Source organism: Vigna umbellata, chromosome 2 (genome assembly GCF_029865625.1).
Source record: "Vigna umbellata cultivar VRB3 chromosome 2, Vumbellata_1.0, whole genome shotgun sequence".
Taxonomy (NCBI): Eukaryota; Viridiplantae; Streptophyta; class Magnoliopsida; order Fabales; family Fabaceae; genus Vigna; species Vigna umbellata.
Genome location: NC_142166.1, coordinates 8,720,311 through 8,737,598, shown reverse-complemented (window position 1 = coordinate 8,737,598; position 17,288 = coordinate 8,720,311). Strand labels below are relative to the sequence as shown.

Here is a 17,288-nt window from a genome sequence, read left to right as displayed (position 1 = left end):
TCTTCAAATTGCGAAGCTTCTAATAAGTATGAGGATGTTTCTTTTGTTCTCATTAAGTAAATTAATATTCATTTTTGCTGTCTTTTAAGGACCACACTAAATATTTACCTAGAGCTCCTACAATAATTTATATTGCCAGACATTACAAACTTGAGTCCACGTCAAGCTTTCACTGATTTATTGTTACACACTCTATTTTGAATATAACTATTTACATTAAATGTTAAAATAGAAATATGGAAAATGTATTAATTGTTTGAAAATGTGAAATTATATATTAACTAACTTTTTACTCTTATAAGAAATTTAGGATTTCTTATCTTAAGTCTTTCTATTTCAATTACCTCCTTAATAATTTTCATAATTGCATATACGTCTCTTAATAACATAATTGCATATAAGTCTCTAATGGTTCTTAAATTATAATTTTGTTTCTAAATATTTTACACTAATTTCAAACTAGTCTTTAACTAATTTTTATTATGCGTAACTTAGTTCCTGAATACTTTTTAATAATTGTAGTTTAGTTCTTAACTAATTTTTTTTAGTATTTGCTATTAGGTCCCTAGTCAATCAATGAGGTTTTTTTAAACAATATAAATTTTAATGTAAATGAATTATAAGTGAATGTTTTTAACAATTCAACTTCAAATTTAATTTAATCTTATAAAACTGATTTGTAAAGTAAAATTTATATTCATTTATATAATCTTTTGATGACAACTTTCGTCTAATAATAATGTCAAGTTGATTCTCTAGTCTCAATTTGATCCAAGTAAGTTTATGAAATATTGATGCAATTAAGTTTTTTTTTCTATTAATACAATACAAACAGTGTTAGAAATGTCAGGTGTAAACTTTTATTTTTTTATTCAATTTTTTAATTTGTTTTCTTTTTGAAATTTTTTTCCCATGCGTCACTTTATATTTTGATATACGTGATATTATTAGTGTATCCTAACATATGGAAAATTATTAATTCAATCTCTATATTTATTTTTTATTTAATTTAGTTCAATTTTTAACTTTAAGATTTCTATAATTTTTTTTTTCAATTTAAGAATATAGAAAAAAATTGAATAGAACTAAATTGAGACTCTCTTACACAATCATGAAGTAACACATGACAAAAAAATTCTTAAAAAAAAATAAAAAAATAACAAATTGATATGTAACACTCTCTTAATTCCATTTGTATAATACTGATGAAAAAAACCTAATAGCATCACTTTTTCATAAACCAAATCTAAATTGAGATTAAAAGAAATAAAAAATCGATTTAATATTTTTAGATGAAAACTAAAATCTAAAGAGTAATTAAACCAAAATTTTACAGGAAAGTACTCCCTCCTTAGTCAATACTCTATTATATTTGTTATTTTCTAGAAGGTTCATCAAACTTGATTATAATTTATAACCTTTCCAATCATACATTCTAACCTAAAAACCACTTAAAAGAAAAAGTATAGGCTTTGCTTACTCAACAGAAAATAATGGTGGTTGAGTGGGCTTCCATGGTGACGGTTTGAAGTGATGTGTGTGGGGCTCAATTTCTCTATAAAACTTTGACACATTCTTTTTAAGAAAATCTTCAAGTAAATTAAAATGACCTTCTTTATATTTTTAAACAAATCTTTTGAAAAGTTATAGGAGATACATTTTATAAATTAATTTTAATTTATAAAAAGTGAATTTTATAGAGATGAAACGCATCAGTGTGGTGTCTCCCTTTTGGTATTTCTGGAATCTTATCAGTATTGTTGTGCAGAACGAAGGGTGCTAAAGGGCCACTGGGTCACGCTGCTACATAAGGCCACCCAAGGAACCTTATCTTTGAATAGCTTTTATTGATTATTTCTGAAAAAAAAAATATAATTTTTAAATGATTTTGTATAAATAATATATATATATATATATATATATATATTATATTACTTCAATAAATTTAAATGCTATATCTAAAAATGTATTAAAAACTAGTAACACAAGCAAGATGAAACTTTACTTAAAACTCAAGTTTTTTTAAAAAGAAACTGCTTAAGCTAAAACAAATTTAGATGTGATTTATCTCGTTATAAAGAGTATACAATTCATCATACGATCAAGTTATGACCGGTCGGTTAAGAAAACGTCATAATCAAGCGGTCACAAATCCTAAGAAACTTTAAGCACAATTACTAATCAAACTTACAACTAAGTTTTACTTATTAAGTATTGAGCCGTAATTATAGTACTATTAATTATAAACACATCTCGATATTTATCAATACAAGTATGAGGTAAGCAGGTGAATGATTTCAGTTACTGTGAATTTAAGACTTTATTGTGTGACAACAGATCAACTAAAATACTGACTTGATGTAAAGAGGTATTTAAGTGTAATATCTAACCCTACACCCAAAACAAGAAGTATAATGTCTATTAGGTTTGAAAACTGAGTTTGAGGTACATTTTAGAAGAAATCCTAATATTTTATTTCTTCTTTTAATCAATAATAAGTCTTGAGTATGATTGCAACGTCTCCAAATTTTTATTTGTACCAATTGACATGATACTTTCATTGAAGGATGAACAATTTTATACATTAAATTGACTAGTCTCTCTATTATGTTCAAATTTCATGTCAATTTATAATCAATTGCCTCACAAACTCCATTAAAGATGGTTGTTCAAAACAAAGGAATAGCAATATTTATGACAATACACGTATTATTGATATTGTGATACTAAATATTGTTGAAAGGATAATTAAACTTGTTAGGATTCATCATAATAATTTGAAATTGTTGAACATGTTAAAATGAGAAATATAACTTCCAAGTACATATTGATTAATCACATAAAAATGAAAAATAAAAGAAATTCAAAAGGTGAAAAACTAATCCTAATGATTTTCAGATAAATGAAAAGAAGATAAAACAATTGAAACCACATTTTTACATAAATTGAAACAACAATATTTCAAGAAATCATAATATGAACTACGTTATGAAATATTACTATATAGCTAAAAAGTAACACTAAGAAAAATCAAAATTATCTACAGATTAAAATATGTAAATTAATTAAGTTTTATATATGAATTTTATACATAGATTTTTTACATATAAAATATCATTACATAATTTTTGTTTAACAACAAACTAGTTTTTTTTCTCTCTTTTTAATATAAAATCCATATGTAAATATAAACATACCTTTTATATGAAATTTATATATACGGATTTTAAATAAAAAATTATTAAAAAAATATAATTTTGAAAATATTTTTTCATTCCTTAGCATTTCTTTCTTGATGGCTTCTATCATTTTCTCCATCTAAGATTGAAAAGTTCACCTGCTCATTTTTAATGGTCATCTTTATTACTCACATTAGCGTCTTCATTTCTCTCGCTGTTATTGTCCTATCTTTTTCTCAAATTAGAGTCCATTTGTGTTTCTTTCATACCATAACATTTTTATCTCACGAGTCTTTTACACATAATTTTTTTTATGAGGTTAAGAGGAAAAATTAATTGATGTGTTTTTTCATGATCCATTTTTAAATTTGATAGTTTATCTTTAAATCTTAAGGATGCTTACAGAGCTTTTTCACAGTCAGATGCTTAAAAGGTTTTTAACATAAAGGATAAATAAGAACAAATCTTATCTTCTAGATTTTAGAGAACATTACTTTAAAATTTTGCCTTTAACATTTTATTGTTGATGCTCCTAACCATCAAAATTGAAGAATTAATCAACTATGTTTGAATTATGTCAATCTTTGACAAGAACAGGAAAGTTCAAAACATTCTACTTGGTTTCTTGCTTAATTTGTATTTATTTTAATCTATTATGACTATAGTAAAGATCATATTTTGCAATGAAGATTATAAAACAAGATTTGCAAAATAAAATGAATGATGATATGGTAATCAATATTGACAAAGAAATAACTGAAAAATTTAAGTTTTGATTCATATTAATGAGTTCAATAATTTGATTGAACCAAAGACATCATTTAATCATATGTGATATGTACTTATTTTTATTGTATTAGTAACAATGATTAAATATATATATTTTGATTATATTATTTTGACCCTTCCAAAATTATTGGTCAAGAGAAGAAAAGTAAAGTAAGAAACTGCTTTAGAATGGAGAAGAGAAGGAACGTGAATGAGTGACCATACTTATAAGAAACGTACATGTGCTATGTTGGTGTTACTCAATTTTAAAAATTTAAGTCAATTCAAGTTATGTAGACCAACCTATCTTATCTCATCGTTAGTCAATATAGATTGTAGATTATGCAAAGAGAACCTAAACAAATCAATGAAATAAAATACTCAATTATCATATTTTATTATATAAGTTTAATAAATAAGTAAAAGTTTTAAATTTTAGCCTAATCCTCCACTACATTTGGCTGACAAATTTGTTCCCAACTGACCCAAACATGTTAGCATTTCCACTACTAACCGATAAGAAGGATTTTTGAGTTCTATCAACATTTTTGTGACTTCCTTTTGAAAACGACAAGAAATATAATAGTAAACTTGATAGGACTACTTCAACTTCATCACAAAATTCATTTCCAAGATGCGAGTTTTTTTTTCATTGGTTTCCATCGCCTAATACTTTAAGATGAAGTTCACACTCATAGAAAATTAGATGAAGTTGACTTTTAAACAAGAAAAATATTCAAAGCTTATTAGGGTAATTTCTTTTTACTGCTATAACTTCTATTTACATGGTTAAATGAATTTTCAGTAATTCTAAAGTTATCCTATATATTTAAATTGACATCTCCAAAATATTGCGAGTTTTTTTTTTTTATCTCTAATATTCAATAAATATATTCATTTTATTCCCCAGTATTTTTAATAATATATACTTACGTGGATGTTAATATGTGACGTTATTAAAATTAACATATTAACACCGTTAATTAGTTTAAACTAATAGAATAGTTATTAAAATCAAATTAACATATTTATTAGAGGTTAGGGTGGATTTAATTATTTTTTATCGGCAGGTTTAGAGTGGATTAGGTCAACTTCTACAGTTAAATTTGAATCTAATAATGGGCTAACTTGGACTATAAGACTCACTCCTAACAAACTAACTTTGTTTATTATGATAAAACCAAACAATAAAATGGAATCAAATTACTCTTTTTCCTATTAAAACCATAAACTCTGCTGATATTTATCATTTCTTGCTACATATCTGTCATGATCTTTGTTTTGAAGAAAAGCCAATTTGAAAGGTTTTTAATGCTGACTATGACAAAATATCTTTAGTCATTTTATACTGATATAGCTACGTAATGTAAATTACGTACACGACACTATTTAGAAGGGTTAAATTTTATGGCATATACGTATAATCCTTACATACATAAAATCTTATATGCCCTTTGTATATAACATGTAAAATAACCAAATATTACTCATTACACAATCTAAGAAAATGTGTAGTTTTCAATTATGGAAATTAAGTCTGTGTCTATAAAAGGAAATGCAAGGTTCCTTGTGTCTATAAAAGGAGATGCAAGGTTTCTTCTCCTCTACAGAATATGAATTCATCTTGTATTGTGACATGTCTTCATCAAACATTCCTCATATAGTGATTCAATCTTCTTTCAACTATCACAAAATGCCTGTGGTTGGATTTGGCACTGCTTCAACATCTTCCACCATTGATACCAAAGAAGCAGTGTTAGAAGCTATCAAAATAGGATACAGACACTTTGATACTGCTTCAATATATGGTTCTGAGCAACCTCTTGGAGAAGCCATAGCTGAAGCACTTCAACTTGGTCTCATAGCCTCCAGAGACGAACTCTTCATCACTTCCAAACTTTGGTGCACTGATAACTTTTCTCATCTTGTTCTTCCCGCTATCCACAAAACACTTCAGTAAGTACAAAATTCGTCAATTGCTTTTACATAAATTATCCTATTTGAGAATAATTTTGGTTAGAATAGTAATATATTACCGACTAATATTATTATCAAACATAGTATTAATAATTTTCTCTCTCTTGATTTCATAATTTTAATAAATTTTAATTAATAATAGATAAAATGATAGAGTGTAATTTTGAATATTAAAGTCACACAATTGGGCTATGTGGAGCCGAAAACTAATGCAGGTCTTTGAAGTTGGAATATGTGGATCTTTATTTAATTCACTGGCCCATATCTGTGAAACCTGGAAATTGGGATTTTCCTTTTCCTGAAGAGGCCCTAACATCATTTGACTTAAAGGGTGTGTGGCAAGCAATGGAGGAGTGTCAAAAGCAAGGCCTTACAAAATTAATTGGAGTGAGCAATTTCAGTTGTCATAAACTTGAAAATCTCCTCTCTTTTGCTACTATTCCTCCTTCTGTCAATCAAGTAAGTCCATAAGTTCTATCAAGAGATATTTTTCTATTTTTGAAACGATAACCCCTCTTTTGGTTATTTTTATATGATCAAACAGGTTGAGATGAATCCTACTTGGCAACAAAAAAAACTGCGAGAATATTGTCAAGCCAAAGGAATAATCATAACTGCATACTCTCCTTTGGGGGCACCAGGGACCTTGTGGGGCTCCAACTATGTTGTCGATAATGAATTGGTCAAGCAAATTGCAAAAGCTCATGGCAAATCGTTTGCTCAGGTAAAGATTTCATACTTCAACTTCATGAACACATGTTTGTATACGTGGTTAGCTAACCTTAATGAGGTTTTCTACGATGATAGGTATCTCTCAGATGGTTGTATGAGATAGGAGTCACTATTGTGGTTAAGAGCTATAATATAGAAAGAATGAAGCAAAATATTGAAATATTTGATTGGGCGCTCTCAAAAGATGACTATGATAAGATTGCACAAGTCAAACAACATCAGTTGTGCAAAAATGGACCAACAAAATTCATTGAGAACCTTTATGATGGAGAAAATTAATGTCATACTATACATGAATGTTACTAATTTACAGCACTATGTCTCTTTCGCTGCTAAAATTTACTCTGGATATCATAAACTATAGCTCTGATAAAAATTATATGAAGAGCAGACCATGAAGTTCATAGGCATGGTAACAAATCTTTCTGTACGAATACCTCTTTGTGTGAAAGTGGTAATCAATGAGAATCAGTTTCTTCCTTCGTTCTTCTTCTTTCTTCATAGCTCTTGGTTCCAAATACTGTATCAAAGATTTCATTTTGCTCTTGAACTCTTACTATGTAACTAAAAGAAATATGATATTGGTGACGTTTAACATTATAATTTTTACCCGTTAAAAATCATCTCCAAGCAAAGTTTTTCACCTAACCTTAAACAATTTAAATAACTGTCATATTTAAATATATATATACAAAATAACACCTGACAAATATATTCTAAATACGGGTAGATTTGCTAGGAAAAAAAAAACTACATATTTTATATTCTTATTTTCGTTTAGTTTTTTTTGTTAAAAAATTGTAACAAAAAAGTTATCTTTTGATCATTATTTATAATAACATATCAAGTATTTACTTTAAAATAGATAATGAAATAATATATATAATATATATATATATATATATATATATATATATATATATATATATATATATATATATATATATATTATAGTAGTTCTAATTACATTTCTAGTTTCATTCATGTTATCTTCAATTATAAAAAGAATATATAGAGGTTTAATGGTTTGAGAACCTTTCTTGAAATGAAATGTTATAAGTATAGTCTAATTGTTATAAGAATTATCTAAGATTTAATTTTAACAAATAAATCACATTTGTAAAAGTGTTGTTTAAAATTATTTAAAGACAATTAAAACGATTAAAACCATAAAATTACATAAAATCATAAAATGATAATATGACAAAACTATAAAACCGTAAAATTATGAAAAATAAAATAATAATATATAACGAGATAATATAGTTGAGTAACGTAACAACTACGTCACTGACATAGAGAGGGAGGTGTATATGCAAAATAAAAAATTACATGAAGCAATTGTCTTGCCAAGCCTTTATTAAGTTCCGGATGTCAATAAAGGGCTTATTTTAGCCCAATTAGTAGGTTTCGAGCAACAAAATCACAGAACCCGGTCCAATCTGTGCTTTAGTTGCTTCAAGAACCAGGGTTTGGCTCAGAAGCTGTGGAACCTGGTTTTGCTGCGTAGCGTGGTCGACAATCCGCAGCGAAAATGGTGAGGGAGAATCTCATTCGTTTACTGTTTATGCTAATTGGAACCATTCTTCATTCTGACATGTGCCGGAATTTTTTGTAGCCTTCTCACAAAACTTTCAGGATCAAGAAGAAGCTCGCGAAGAAGATGAGGCAGAACAGACCCATCCCTTACTGGATCCGCATGAGGACCGATAACACCATCAGGTTTCAACAATTTCAATCATTAACTTGTTCTAGAAGTTTTGTGACTCACTCTCACCCAGTTTTTTTGATTCTGTGTCTGGTCAGGTACAATGCTAAGCGCAGGCACTGGCGCCGCACTAAACTTGGATTTTAAGCACGATGTAAACCTTCGACTCGAGATTCATATTTTTGTTTTCTAGAATGTTACAAGGGATGTCGGAATGATGTAGCTTTGGTCAACTGGTCATTGTACAGTGTTTCCACAACCCTAGTTTTGTATTCTTTTTTATATTTCTTGCTGTTAATGTGAAACTTTTAGTTTTTTTGTTTTTTGCTTTCGATATTTTTGTCTCTTTTTCTTTCATATTTCGAATCTTAATTTTGTGGAATTCTTGAATGGTGCTTGATGGAATTTATACTTCGAAGGTTTAACCATGAATAAATTTTCAATGTAACTGAACTTAATAACTGCAATACATACATGACTATTGTAGTTTTGCATAACTTCTACATTATTCTAAAAGTTGTAAAGATTCTTATTGATCATGTGAGGATTTTTGCTTTATATTGGAGTTGTCATGAACTGGGGAAAGACTTAGAAATCTTCTGCTGTGCTCTCTTATTTTTTACATATTTTTATAATAGATGTATGCTCTGTGTGGGTAAACCTTTGGATAGATACTTCCAGATGAACAAGGAAAGAAAGATATGCAGAAGTTTATTTAAAAAGTTATACATGTTTCGGGCAATGTTTTAGCATTTTGTTTTTATCTAAAGTTGTTGAAGATTCTTATTGTATGCTCCATATACGATTGTCATTAGAATGAAAATAAGATTCTTTTAATTGAAATAAAGGGAGGGGAAAGTTTTATCAGGAGTGATTGAAAAAAAGTTGGTTATACATTAATGTATTTAAAAACAATTTATAAAATAATAGTTTAATAATAATCAAATGTAAAATATAAATTTTCAAATTTATAAATTAAAATGAAAATAAATAATTATTATCATTTTTTATATGAAAAAGGTTACTTTTTAAAAGAATAATATATGAAATAAAATATTTTAGTTGATATTAAAATTTAAGTTTATTAATTTTATTTATTTATTATTTCTTTTAATTATTTATTCACAATAAATTAATGATAAAAATTAAACTTCTAATTAAAGTATTAAATCCTAAAGAGTTTATGCCGGACCTTGTACTTCATGTCAACTTATAAATTCTATCTCAGCTACCGTAGAGCATTACTAGTAAGATGCTTAAACTTCTTCCATAAGAATATCGATGATGTTTTGCTTAAAGAAAATTATTAAAAGATGTTAATTGATTAGTGTAGTTTTGAAGAGTCCCAAAAGAATTATTCAAAGTTTTAATAGATTAAATTTTCATTTTAATTTGTTAAAACCACGAGTTATTTTAATTTATTAATTTTTCATTTTAACAAATTAAAATAGAAGAATTCAAAAAAGGTCAAACAAGACATTAAATAATTTTTTAATTGATTAAAAACTTTATTTAAACAATTAAAATACGAAGATCAAAGCATAAATTTGACACTAAATGATTTTAATCTATTGATACATGAAGATCATAATCGCTTAAAGTTTTTTTTGAAGTAATTTTTATTTATTAATTTAATATTTTAATTAATTAAAGTGTTTCTTGAAGTCTTACCAAGAATCTTTTACTTGATTAAAAACACATTTTAGTGAGAATGATTTTTATTATTAAGAAAAATTCTTTGTAATACAAGAGAGTTTCCTAAATACAAGATCAAGTTAACTTGTATAAAACTTATATATAATCATCATTCTATGCATTAGACACTATACAAGAACACTTTACATCTTCAAGATTCATGATAATTCTTCAAGTATTTTTAATAGATTTTTAAATATATTTGATCAAGAATATAAATAGTTGAATTCATAGTGATTATGGATTTATAGGAAAACACTAATGTTTTTTACTCTCTTTTATTTTTTTCCTCAAAAAAAATATACTTGTAACTTCATCAATTACATGTAAATAAATTCATTAATATTTAATAAGAATTTGAAATATCAAATAAGTATAGTTGCACACAATCCACTTCACACAACAATGTCTCTAATTTTTCTTGAAGACATTATTTAGATTTAGTCATTCTATTCTCAAAACCCATATAACATATATGACATTCTTCTTAATTTGATCTAAAGCATCATCAAACACCATTAATCCTTCTTAAACAATCATTTTTAAATTGTAATGTACCATTAATTCTTCTAAAGTAGTCACTTTTAAATTGTGTTCACATCAATATAGACATTAAAAAACTCACCATCACAAGTCAACAAAATTTATAAAATAAGCTTAATTTTTAAAATCTTTTGCAACATTGCTAGAAGCATTATCCAAAATAATATAACTTTCTTTTTCTAAATTCATAAATCGCGCAAAATGCATTTATATTTTTAGATTAACTTAAATCCAATGTGAGGTATCACAAAAGTTAATAATCTTGCTAGTTTACTTCTAATTTGAATTAATGTAACGTGTTGTCAAACTTATATAACTCTTAGGGTAAGATGTGCATAAATAAGAAGTTATGAAAATCACACTAATAATGGCATTCAACTCTTTCTTGATTGTTTTTTCTATCATAAATATTCTCAATATATTACTCGTAATAGTATTCCTAGAAATTAAAGCTACATCGGAATTTAAATATTTTATTCAAGTCTTGATACTTAACAAATTTAAATGGAAAACCATGTTAGATAATTAAATTAGCACACAACTATCATGACACCATTTCATTTATTTTTTTCACTTCAACTTTCCTTGCATCTATAAAATCATTTTACCAATCATCTTTATATTTGCTATTATTACATATTTCAATATGACACTTGAGATGAAAAGTCTCATTTTTTTTACCATAATTATGCATGTTTTGTTATAATAATTACACTTACCTTCTCTTTTCCATCTTTACACATATAGATTTAAAATTTTTAACAATAAAATGTTATAAACTTGTCACTTTTCTTATTATGTTCAACACTTTTGAAGTTGACCTTTACACACAACAATTAATTTGACGGGTTGGCAGACTAGCTTGTTTAACCTCGTCATGCATATAATCGAACAAGTTGGTGAATTAAGCAAACCAAGCCAATGCTGAGTTCAAAATACTAATATGCTTTACCTAAACAATGCCGAATTGGCCTACAAGTACAACTTATTTTATCACCCTATTTTTACATTCCAACCTTTATATTCTAAGAGGAGGTATAATGATTTGTCAATCTAATTATAATTAAAAATTCTAAAATTGACCAAGAAGTTAATGATATATTTGATTAAAATTTACACATGATAATTAAGAGTTTGTGAAACTTTTATCTAAAAACAATATTGTTCTTATTATTTGATATTTATAATATTAATTTTATCTTAATTATGCATATCCATTTATACGAAATTATAATATGATTCCTATTTTTTATTAAGTTGTTGCATTGAATTTTACATTTTATTCCAAAATGAACACATGAGTATACAGTAATTATTTATATGATTGAGTTTCAGTGATTGGGAGAAAGCTCATTCTAACATCTATTTTTTGGGGGCAGCAAACATGACTTTCTAAGAGTTTATGGTTACATTTGCTCAAGTAAAACATGATGTAACTAGAGACTGTGTTTTTTTTTGAGTTGTAATACTTTTACTATAAAATTATATATATATATATATATATATATATAACTTTTTTTGGTTGATTCCAACAAAATTTGAAGAATAAAAGGTGAATGAATATGCATGAAACAAAAAGTTTTAAGAATAAAAGATGAATGAAAGAAAGATTTTAGTCAACGGTGAGATGAAAGGCGTGTCGGAATTACACGTGTAAGAAATATGGCGTTTGTTCCAAAATTATGGGTGAAGATGAGAGCCATGTGGAAATTTTGAAGAGCCTAAGAATAGCGAGAATATTGGTAAGCCACAAGAAGCAGAGTAACAGGTGCATGCAAGTGGTCAACAAATGTAGCATTACACGGAGAATCACAGGTACCCCTCTGTTGTGTCTTGGACATTACACTATAAAACCATAGGGAAACCATGGCAACGGTTGCTGTCTCACCTTGGGGTAGCTTACGTATATATTTAAAGCATCTCTCTTTTGTTCTGTCTGGCTTCTTCGTTCACAGTTTCTTTCTACCTGCCTATGGCTAGCTAGATAGGGGACTGAGAGCGGCTAAAGAAGACAGATAAAAAAATTTCAAAAAAAATTAAATAAGAAAGAAAGAAGCCATATTTTTTAAGGCTTTCTTTCTTTCATCATGGCCTCTGATATCTCGTTTGAGGATCTCAAGAAGAATGTTGATCTTGTCAGTATAATAGCTTCGATAACAGACACATCACACTTTCTTTGATTCATATTTTACAGTTTGTATTAATTGCACTTCCTTTTCCATGTCACTGTAGGAAAAGATTCCAGTTGAAGAGGTCTTTGTGCAGCTGAAATGTACCAGACAGGGTCTAACATCTGCAGAAGGAGAGAAGAGGCTCCAGATTTTTGGCTACAATAAATTAGAAGAGAAAAAGGAGTGCAAGGTCCTTAAGTTTTTGGGTTTTATGTGGAATCCTCTATCATGGGTCATGGAGTGTGCAGCTATCATGGCCATTGTATTGGCCAATGGAGGGGTAATTACAATTCTCTAGAGTTTATTCTCTTCTGTAGTCAATTTGAAAAATGAAAACAATCGTCATTATGTCATACCAAAACTATGCATTTATGTGTCTGTGCTTTCTATTCTCCAACAAAAACTGTTAAATTTGACAGGGCAAGCCGCCGGATTGGCAAGATTTCACTGGTATTGTAGTGTTGCTTATAGTAAACTCAACCATCAGTTTCATTGAGGAAAACAATGCAGGCAATGCTGCAGCTGCTTTGATGGCTGGTCTTGCACCCAAAACCAAGGTAACATTACATTTGTTCAGTCACTTCAATTTTTCATGTTAATTGTTGGATGGAGAACTCGTCTAAACTTGACAACGTCGTGTAGGTGTTGAGGGATGGAAAATGGGGTGAAGAAGATGCATCAATTTTGGTACCTGGAGATATGATTAGCATCAAGTTGGGAGATATCGTCCCTGCCGATGCCCGTCTCTTGGAGGGAGATCCTCTCAAAATTGACCAAGCTGCTCTCACTGGTGAATCCTTGCCAGTCACAAGGAACCCTGGTGATGAAGTATTCTCTGGTTCCACCTGCAAACAAGGAGAAATTGAAGCTGTTGTCATTGCCACTGGTGTCAACACCTTCTTTGGCAAGGCTGCTCATCTTGTAGACAGCACCAACAATGTCGGTCACTTTCAACAGGTATCATATCTTTAAGCTTTTGATCACGCACTTTAGACCCAAGATCTAGAGAATGAGTTCTTATTTGAAGTTGATCCAAATTTAGACTAATTTTTAGGATTTTCTTTTACTGCTTCAATTAGGTGTTGACGTCTATTGGCAACTTTTGTATCTGCTCAATTGCTGTGGGCATGGTGATAGAGATCATTGTCATGTACCCCATCCAGCATAGGTCTTATAGAGATGGCATTGATAACTTATTGGTGCTTCTCATTGGTGGTATTCCAATTGCCATGCCTACTGTCTTGTCTGTGACCATGGCAATTGGGTCTCACCGTTTGTCCGAACAAGGAGCCATCACCAAGAGAATGACAGCCATTGAAGAAATGGCAGGGATGGATGTTCTCTGCAGTGACAAAACTGGAACTCTCACCCTTAATAAGCTTACTGTGGATAAGAACTTGATTGAGGTTAGTGACTAAAGTAAATGCCTTTACATTCCCAAAATATTATAACAAGATAATACTATTCATTGCCGAGTTTTATGCTCATATTTTCTAAGATGCATGCTTTTCTTTTCTTATTCCTATGCTCAATGGTTTAAGACCAGAGGTATCTTGTGGTTACATAACGATATTAATAATGGACTCCTTGCATTATAGGTCTTCCCCAGGGGTATGGACAAGGACACTCTTGTCCTATATGCAGCTAGAGCTTCAAGGACTGAAAACCAGGATGCCATTGATTCATCAATTGTGGGAATGTTAAGTGACCCTAAGGAGGTATTATGATTCACACTCTTTAATACATTAACATGAAATGAAAGCAAACTAAGCGGTTTAGCAATGTAATTGGATTCTATTTTGACATCTCAGGCAAGAGCAGGAATCACCGAGGTGCATTTCTTGCCTTTTAATCCTGTGGACAAGCGCACTGCTATTACCTTCATTGACAACAATGGTGACTGGCACAGAAGCAGCAAAGGTGCTCCTGAGCAAGTGAGACTCTGTATATAAGCACGACAATGTGAATTACAGTAAAATATTTATTCTTAAAATAAACAATGTTATCTGATTACCCATTTCTGTATATCAGATCATTGAACTCTGTGGCCTTAAAGGAGAGGTCCTGAAAAGGACACACAAGGTTATTGATGAATATGCTGACCGCGGTCTGCGTTCCTTGGGTGTTGCTCGCCAGGTGAGTAAAGGGTGTAAACATGAAAAGATAAATTATTACACATTTTCCATCAATCTTCACAAGACACGTAACCGAATTTGATGTAAGAGGCCATGAATTCATTGATTAATAGAAATAAAAATGAGAAAGCGTAACAAATGAAGTGCACTATATTTGTTGGCAGAGTGTTCCAGAAAAGACGAAGGAGAGTGCTGGAGATCCATGGGAGTTTTTGGGTCTGCTACCTCTCTTTGATCCTCCAAGGCATGATAGTGCGGAGACCATTCGTCGTGCTATTGAACTTGGAGTCAATGTTAAAATGATCACCGGTGACCAACTTGCCATTGGCAAAGAAACCGGTCGTAGACTTGGAATGGGCACCAACATGTACCCTTCATCCTCCCTCCTTGGCGATTCCTCGGATGCAGCCCTTTCTTCAATCTCAGTCGATGAACTCATTGAGAAGGCTGATGGATTTGCCGGAGTCTTCCCTGGTAAGGACTTAACGTTGTACTGAGCTTCTAAATTATGGTTATGCAGTGGCTTTTTTTTCAAACAGTTGTACATGTTTACATTCGTATGTGCAGAGCACAAGTACGAGATTGTAAAGAGGTTGCAGGACAGAAAGCACATTTGTGGCATGACAGGAGATGGTGTGAACGATGCACCAGCACTGAAGAAGGCAGACATCGGCATTGCAGTGGATGATGCAACTGACGCAGCAAGGAGTGCCTCTGATATTGTTCTGACACAACCTGGACTCAGTGTGATTGTGAGTGCTGTGTTGACAAGCAGGGCGATTTTCCAGAGGATGAAGAACTACACAATCTACGCTGTTTCCATCACAATCCGCGTTGTGTTCGGGTTCTTGCTTGTTGCTTTAATATGGAAGTTCGACTTCTCTCCCTTCATGGTTCTCATCATAGCCATCTTGAACGACGGAACCATCATGACCATATCAAAAGACAGAGTGAAACCGTCTCCTTTGCCTGATTCATGGAAACTTAACGAAATCTTTGCCACCGGAATCGTTCTTGGAGCATACATGGCCATCATGACCGCAGTCTTCTTCTACCTCGTTCATGACACTCATTTCTTTTCTGTAAGCAACAGCCCCACTTTCAATTACATATTATAAATATAACAAATGTCCATAAACATAATCATCTAACAAAAGTGTGTTTTGTCTTATTTCAGGATGTGTTTGGAATACGTTCAATTGCAGAAAGCGAGGAGCAACTTAACTCTGCTCTGTACCTTCAAGTGAGTATCATTAGTCAGGCACTCATCTTTGTCACGAGATCAAGGGGCTGGTCATATCTCGAACGACCTGGCGTGATGCTCATTGTTGCCTTCCTTTGTGCCCAACTGGTTAGTTTCTTTCTGAAAAGCTTTTCTTTTGTGCGTGTTTGAGTTTCCATGGAAGTGGTTTTAACTGGAAAGAGTTGAACTGAATTAGGTGGCCTCTGTGATTGCTGTGTATGCACATTGGGACTTTGCGAAAATCCATGGAGTTGGGTGGGAATGGGCAGGAGCAATCTGGGTCTACAGTATCATCACCTACATTCCTCTTGATATCCTCAAATTTCTCATTCGCATGGGGCTAACAAGCGGTGCTTGCGACACCACGCTCCCAAACAACCCTTAGAACAAGTATTGAATCATTACCTCATTCTCTATTTTTTTTTTTCATTTATGGCATTTTTTCGGAGAAAAACCTGAAATGTACAGGTTCTCCAGTTCTATGGTAACATGTCAACCTCATCTTACCCAGAACAACGTCTTAATAAACATTATTTTACGTTTCAGAAAAAACATATGTGTGTTGTTTGCTTTTTACCTATGCTACTTACCACATTTATCTTTTTTTCTCTATCTTTTGCTTTCATCTCCTCTTCACCAGTATGATTTTCCTGTTTTCTTTAAAGTTGATTAAAGAAGTATCACTATTTAGTTTGGAAACTTGATATAAAACAATATGCAAACTGCCTATTATTTTTCTTTTTTGTTGATTTGTTAATATATTGTTTTAAAAGACTTTTCAATCTTTTTTTGTTTTTGTAATTTTGGTTCAATAATTTTCTTTGTCTATATTTTTTTAAAATTTTGTTTCATTTTTTTAAATGTTATTAATTTTATTTTATTTTTAAAGATAGTCAATGTAATCTTTCAATAAATTTATGAATGAATTTGGCATTCATACTATGTATTATTCTATTATGAAATCAACTTTGATCGAAAATATATTATTCGTCATTCACATGTTATCATTATTAATATCAATTTGATAGAAGAAGGCTATATTAACTAACTTCTCAAGAAAATAATACCAAATTAAAAATATTTAAAATATTGAAATGAAATTAAAAAAAAATCATCCTGATAATAACAACAAAAACA

General features: G+C 30.1%; 3 protein-coding genes across 3 annotated transcripts; all 3 read left to right on the top strand.

Moving 5' to 3' along the window:
* The first annotated feature begins 5,541 nt into the window (after nucleotides 1-5,541).
* Nucleotides 5,542-7,153, top strand: LOC124831673 (NAD(P)H-dependent 6'-deoxychalcone synthase-like). The gene is made up of 4 exons (XM_047305747.2): nucleotides 5,542-5,903; nucleotides 6,140-6,383; nucleotides 6,469-6,648; nucleotides 6,732-7,153. Exons 1-4 carry the CDS (start codon nucleotides 5,584-5,586, stop codon nucleotides 6,933-6,935), a joined length of 948 nt encoding a protein of 315 aa, XP_047161703.1. The 5' UTR covers nucleotides 5,542-5,583; the 3' UTR covers nucleotides 6,936-7,153.
* Nucleotides 7,154-8,035: 882 nt separating this feature from the next.
* Nucleotides 8,036-8,698, top strand: LOC124831672 (large ribosomal subunit protein eL39). Its single transcript, XM_047305746.2, has 3 exons — nucleotides 8,036-8,193; nucleotides 8,275-8,378; nucleotides 8,463-8,698. The coding sequence occupies exons 1-3, from the start codon at nucleotides 8,191-8,193 to the stop codon at nucleotides 8,509-8,511; spliced, it is 156 nt and encodes a 51-aa protein (XP_047161702.1). The 5' UTR covers nucleotides 8,036-8,190; the 3' UTR covers nucleotides 8,512-8,698.
* A 3,799-nt stretch (nucleotides 8,699-12,497) lies between these two features.
* On the top strand, nucleotides 12,498-16,649 carry LOC124831671 (ATPase 8, plasma membrane-type-like). The gene is made up of 12 exons (XM_047305745.2): nucleotides 12,498-12,737; nucleotides 12,835-13,053; nucleotides 13,193-13,330; nucleotides 13,416-13,730; nucleotides 13,853-14,179; nucleotides 14,372-14,491; nucleotides 14,585-14,707; nucleotides 14,805-14,909; nucleotides 15,073-15,382; nucleotides 15,476-15,990; nucleotides 16,086-16,259; nucleotides 16,348-16,649. The coding sequence occupies exons 1-12, from the start codon at nucleotides 12,690-12,692 to the stop codon at nucleotides 16,534-16,536; spliced, it is 2,583 nt and encodes an 860-aa protein (XP_047161701.1). The 5' UTR covers nucleotides 12,498-12,689; the 3' UTR covers nucleotides 16,537-16,649.
* Nucleotides 16,650-17,288: the final 639 nt, after the last annotated feature.

Bases quoted from the DNA above. Each gene is read 5' to 3' on its own strand.
- LOC124831673 (XM_047305747.2), top strand. From the start codon at position 5,584: ATGTCTTCATCAAACATTCCTCATATAGTGATTCAATCTTCTTTCAAC. The intron at 6,384-6,468 runs GTAAGTCCATAA...ATGATCAAACAG, and splicing joins TTCCTCCTTCTGTCAATCAA to GTTGAGATGAATCCTACTTG. The intron at 6,649-6,731 runs GTAAAGATTTCA...CTACGATGATAG, and splicing joins ATGGCAAATCGTTTGCTCAG to GTATCTCTCAGATGGTTGTA.
- LOC124831672 (XM_047305746.2), top strand. The intron at 8,379-8,462 runs GTTTCAACAATT...GTGTCTGGTCAG, and splicing joins AGGACCGATAACACCATCAG to GTACAATGCTAAGCGCAGGC.
- LOC124831671 (XM_047305745.2), top strand. From the start codon at position 12,690: ATGGCCTCTGATATCTCGTTTGAGGATCTCAAGAAGAATGTTGATCTT. The intron at 13,331-13,415 runs GTAACATTACAT...AACGTCGTGTAG, and splicing joins GTCTTGCACCCAAAACCAAG to GTGTTGAGGGATGGAAAATG. The intron at 15,991-16,085 runs GTAAGCAACAGC...GTCTTATTTCAG, and splicing joins ATGACACTCATTTCTTTTCT to GATGTGTTTGGAATACGTTC.